General features: G+C 38.6%; 1 protein-coding gene across 1 annotated transcript in view; it reads left to right on the plus strand.

Moving 5' to 3' along the window:
• PKHD1 (polycystic kidney and hepatic disease 1 (autosomal recessive)) overlaps positions 1-6,058 on the plus strand; it is an 866,042-nt gene that overhangs the window by 808,605 nt on the left and 51,379 nt on the right. The window contains exons 60-61 of the mRNA XM_006882114.1: positions 2,703-2,838; positions 4,301-4,388. Coding sequence (XP_006882176.1) covers positions 2,703-2,838; positions 4,301-4,388 — 224 coding nt within the window. The remainder of the gene's footprint in view (positions 1-2,702; positions 2,839-4,300; positions 4,389-6,058) is intronic.

A 6,058-nucleotide genomic window follows, 5' to 3' on the forward strand; every position in this document is an offset into this window, starting at 1 on the left:
CCCCACCCCCCCCAGGTGCCTGTCGGGGCCTGGGTTTCAGCTGTCCACACCACAGCAGTGGGCAACGAGCTTAAAGCCCCTGATGGCTCTGGGCGCTGACTCTCACCAGTGGCTATGGATGAAGTCACAGGCGATTTTCAGCCAGCGCCGGAAGGAATTTTTCTTTTACTTTTCAAAGAGAAGAGAGACCTGTGGGGAGGGGTGGGCAGGGAGAAAAGTGCAACAATGAATGTATGGAAATCCAAAATCTCTGTAAACATTCATTAAAATTAAGTTAAAAAAAGAGTGTGTTGTTCAAAGAAAACATTATTAATGGTGCTAAACTGTTGTTTAGTTTAAAGAGAGCTTCCAGGGTAGTTTAAGTTTTAAAGATTATTTACAGGCATTAAACTAGTGAGTTCCCCCAGTCTTGGTGGATCCAGTTAGTCTGGTTTCCACATAAATTGAAAATATAATGTTCTCTTAATAAATCTAGTTGGACTTCTTAAAATGCCAAACCCAAATCTCTGAGTAAAATATTATATATCGAGTCATTATGGATTAGATAGCTATTTTCTCATTTTCTATTGTATTTATTTCATCCTAATGCTTTGGTGTCCTAGTGACAAGAGGCTGTGCTGCAATCCCAAATGCAGGCACTTTGAATCCATCAGCCACTCCATGGGAGAAAGATGGGCATTCTCCTCTCACAGTGTGATTAACTGCTTCTGAAAACCCACTGGAGGGTCAACAATGGATTGATTCTAACTCCATGGTACACAACAATGCTAAGCTACATCAACAATTAATAAGCTTGAAGAAGAGAGAGGCAATATAGGACACTCATTGATTGATCGCTCTAGCTCTTTTGTATACACTTACTAGTTATAAGGCCTATGGCAAGTTACTTAAAACATTTCAGATCTGTTTCTTCATACATAAAGTAAAATTGTAAGAATACTTACTTGCTGTAAAGATATAATGAGTTAATGAATGAAAATCTGAAAGCAGCAGCTGGTCTAGTGCGCTCTGGTTGCTGAGTGCTAAAGAGTTGTGCTGCCAATTCAAAGGCAGATAGTTCCAAACAACCAGTTGTCTTGTGGGAGAAAGATGAGCAGCTTCCTTCCGTGCAAATTACAGCCTTAGAAAACCCTCTGGAGGGTCAGCTCTGAGTTAGAGCTAACATTAAAGCAACAACAACTAGAACCAAAACTCACTACCACACAGCCAGTTCCGAAGTGACTTGCCAACTTCTGAGTAGCAGTGAACATAAGATGTATTGAACCACTAGAGCTCTCTAGCTTAAGTCAGTGCTCATAAAATGTTCTAAGTACACTTGGTCCTTTACAGCAATAAATTCTGTGCTCACAGACCCAACCAACTATGGATTAAGCCTATTTGAGAAGCACTTCCAAAGATCAAAGCTTGAATTTGTCACAAAGGGAGCACTACACTGATTCTACCAAAAATGACGTGCACACATGTCTTGCTATAGACTCCCACCATCTCTCAGATCCTTAGTCTCCCTCCAGCACTCTTTATCTGAGCGTTGTTCACCTTTGCTATCCGTCCTTTGCTACTTGTGTTGTGTACACTGTGAGGGGCGGGGGTAGGGGGTGGAGGGTGGCAGGAATAGTCTACTAAAAGACAATTGAGTGGTCAAAACAAAATCTCGGAAATAAAAGAGAGGTGAAGTGTCATTTACATAACATTTACATTGTATTAGGTGTTCTTAGTAATCTAGAAATAATTTAAAATATACTGGAAGATTTCTATAGTATGGCATGCAAATGATTTTTTATTACACATGATGGAACACTGTGAATTGTGGTGGGCATGGGGTAGGCCCTGTAACCAGTCCCCTCTGGATATCAAGGAATGATCACTTTATTTTACTTAGGGAATCATGCAATTGTTTGTGGTGGTGGTTGTTGTTATTGTGTGCAATCCATCAAGTTGGAACGGAGCCATAGCTGAACCTCCAGGGGGTTTTCAGAAGCAGTAAATGACATGGGAGATTTCCCATCCTTATCCCACAGAGCAGCTGGTGGATTTGAATCATGTCCCTTTGGAATTGCAGTCCAGCTTCTTACCGCTAGACCACCAGAAATAATTCAATTAATAATGTGGTTGCTGAACCTAGTTGATAATAAGCACATTGTTTAAAGAGTTAAGTATAAATTATTATAAAGATTAAGTGAGTGATTATATGTAAAGGAGTGGCATGTTAGAACTGGCTCCTGGTCTTCAACTAGGAGACTCTATATTAGTTTGGGATTGACTATGGTGGAAGTATTTATACCACAGAAATTGAAAAATACTACAAATCAGGCTCATTTTCCTTTTTATTATTTCTTTCTCAGTCTGAGCATTGATTTATCAGCATTCTAGTAAACATAACCCTTTCTAAATATTACTTTGATAAATTCTCTCATTGAGAATTTTACTGATGGATAATAATTTATGAAATGATAAAGTCTAAATTAGAAAATGTGCTTCCCTAAACCCACTTTTAATACCTCCTTCATTATAGTCAAAAGAATCAATGTAAACAAATATCTAATCCTTCTTTGGAATATAGTAGTTGTGCAATATAATATTAAGTTCCTAGAAACATAAGCAAATGTAAATGTTATCACTGATAATAATGTATTAAAGGAAATAACTGTTATAGTAATATTTGTAATCTCTGAATGTGTTCTCTTTATTTTCACATATGCCAGAAATACAAGCAGTGCTAATATTGAGAGCGTGATATATATCCGGCCTTATTCTCTCTCAGTCCTAGTCCAGCCTTCAGATGGAGAGGTGGGAAAAGAACTTCCCATCCAACCACAGCTTGTTTTTCTGGATAAGCAGGTACCTTTTTCACAGATAACAATCCATAGAGCTGAGAAGCTTGTATTCAGCATGTGCTTTAAACTCCATTGCATTTAAAGCATGTCTTTGTGTGACGTTTCATGCACTGCCACTTCTAACTCGTCTTTATCTTCCTTTTATTTCACAGCCTGCCTTTCCTCTCATTTCCCATGAGTATTCAGAATTTGATCAAGGGTTTAAAAAAATATAATTTTGATACTTTTCATCCCCAAGTAATTTTTTTGATAAATTTCTCATCTCTTCTTTGAAATCTAGCCTTTTCAGTTGATTTATTTTAAATCTGTACATAGTGCTCTGAGAAAAAGCTCTAAGTTCTTACAAAAAGTCTGTGGCCAAGAGTTCAACACATAACTGCTAAGTGAAAGGCTTGTGGTTTGAACCTATCTGGTGTCTCCATGAGAGAAAGATGTAGCAGTCTGCCCCATAAAGATTACAGTTTAAAAAACCCTGTGGGACAGTTTTAAAACTCATGTTGGGTTGCTAGAAATGGAAAAATTGACTTGACATGATGCAACAACAAACCACTATTGTTGAGTACCATTGAGCTGGAACCGCATTCCTTCAAGATGCTGTGAAGCTTATTTTTTAATGACACAATGACATAGGTTGATGTCATTAAAACATAATCCTGTGATATATGATTAAGAAAATAATCAACAAGAGGTCTCAGTGTGATAAATTATCCAAATTTAGCGTATATGCTTTCTGATTTTATTTGTATTTTTTTAAATCAAACTTATTGAATAAGGGAGGGAAATATAATTAAATGTACTTTTCCACTTTACTTTTAAAATGCTGTTTAAAAGCGATATATGTTTGGGTATTATGGTCATGACAAGAGTCCAGAATGAAGGCTACATAATGGAGTGGGCTTGGGTGGGGGAGATTTTATACCAATGAAAGAATTTTTCTTTTACTTTTCAAAGAAAAGAGCGAACTGGAGGGGAGAAGTGAGCAGGGAGAAAAATGCAAAAATGAATGAATAGAAATCCACAGTCTCTGTAAACATTCTTTAAAATTAATAATAAAATTAAAAAAAAAATGTATTCCCTGCCTATTTGCGGAGGAGAGAAGGCTGGGGGCTGAGGCCAATCCATACCAGAGAGTCTGTCTGTATTGAGCTGGTCAGGTGTTCATCCTACTCTCTCCTGCATTTCTTATGTAGTCTTGACTTTCCTATTAATCTTCAGCTCACAACACCACTCTCTTCTTCTGTAAACATAGCTTTCCTTTCTCTTCTCCAAGCCCAATCCCAACTTTTCCTACAATAATATTCCTTCTCTTTTTGCCATCAGCTGTTTTTTTTTATTTCTTTGTAATGTGAGGAAAAGAACATATTTGTTTATTATTTCTTTCTGCTCTCTCCCATCCCTCCTTGAATTAAAACATGTCTTTCTGTATCCTTTTCACTTTGAGGACATTTCTTTCTTCCTAATTCTAGAACAGGAGGGTGGAGTCTTTGGGGACCGCCTCTATGCCTTGGGCTGTTTCTGTTTTCCTGGAAGGAGCCTCAGATGCAGTACTAAAAGGTAGGTGTCTGTGATTTTCAGATAACTGTTTAAAGCACTTATACAGAAAACACTTGCAACTATTAGGAATTCAGAGTCAAGTCTGCAATGCTCAGTTTAAGTAATTTACTAGGAACCTACTCCAATCTATAGTTCAGCCAGAGTGCTCCTTGAAGGTCAGGATGTTAAAGCTCGGTCTCATGTACCTACTTTGGGCTTGTTGCTAGAAAAGCTATTGCTTGGAAAAGGACATCATGCTTGGAAAGGTGAGAAGGAACAGCAAAAGAGAGGAAGATGCCAATCAGGTGGATTGCCCAGTAACTTTAGCAATGGTTTTGAATGTATCAGAGATAGTGAGGTTGGCATAAGATAGGACAGAGCGCAGGTCTGTTGTTGATAGAATCATTATGAGTTGCACTCAATGGCACCTCACAACATAGTGAAAGTATCTGAGAAAAGGGACAGTTAGTCTGACAGTGAATACTTAAGATGTTACTTTTTCCTCTCCTAGTCTAGAGGTCTGGTGTCATAGTCCAGAAAAAGTCACATTCTTAAAGGCCATACTATCTGGTAGCTCAACAGGAAAAGATGAGAGAAGTCTCCTCTCATTAGGATATACAGCCTCAGAAACCAAATGGAAGGTGTCTGTGGATCAGAACTGACTCAACAGCCATGGATGAGAGTGAATGAAAGTATAAAGCTATAAGCAGCTCTGGCAGCATAGCACATTACATGTTACTCTGCTAATGAGAAAGTTAGAAGTTCAAATTCACCGGCTAGAACACACAGAGAGAAGGACAGCCTGAAGATGAGAATTTTCTTCACATCTCATTCCAAATTCCCTGTCAATGAGTCAGTTCCAGCCAATAGTGATGCCCGATTGGTTTCCAAGACTGTAAATCATTAGGACAGAAGAATTCCCATTTCCTCCCATGGAGTCACTGGTGGATTTGAACAGATGGAGACATGAGGTCTTTCCTTTTGGTAAGAAACACAACCTGCTGTGGACTACATCACCAGAGCTTTCATCATATCATTTATTGTCCACAATTTGGTATAGGTAAAAGGATATAGAGTCTTAGACTGGGCCTCAAAGCCAAGTTTCCCAGTAAAAAATGATTTTTTTTTTTTGGTATGATGAGTAGTTAATGCCATCTCCCAGAGAGCAATTCACCAGGTACATGAGGATTCTGTTGGGAAATAGAAACTTTTCTTTTCAACGTTATAAAGAATGAATGAGAGGGAGAAGAAAAATGACCAGCAGCACATTCAGAGTTAATTTCTCCCTCTCCAATAATTTCTGTTCTCCCTTTAACTTCATCCTCAATCCTAGCATGACTTCTGGCTTTTCCTCTAAAGCCTAAACATAAAAAAAAACCATACTTATTTAGAATACATGCCACTAGACCTTTTCTGGTTGATCATTTCTTGTTAACAACTCTGTGTAAGCTAATTGACCTCCAGGATTTAGTCAACAATTAGCTGTGTCCTGGAAGCCTTTTGTTTAAGTCAATCAGGACCTGGTGGGTGAGCTTTTGTGTGTAAATGTTGGTTGAGCCCAAGGGCGTGCTGCACTTGTTGTTGTTGTTATGTGCTATCAAGTTGACCCTATGCACAACAGCCCTAAACCCCGCTCTATCCTGCGCCAACCTCACCGCCTTTGATACACCCATCCCGATTACCCCAGTCAC

Source organism: Elephantulus edwardii, unplaced genomic scaffold, assembly GCF_000299155.1.
Source record: "Elephantulus edwardii isolate Elephantulus edwardi_28Jun2011 unplaced genomic scaffold, EleEdw1.0 scaffold00017, whole genome shotgun sequence".
NCBI lineage: Eukaryota > Metazoa > Chordata > Mammalia > Macroscelidea > Macroscelididae > Elephantulus > Elephantulus edwardii.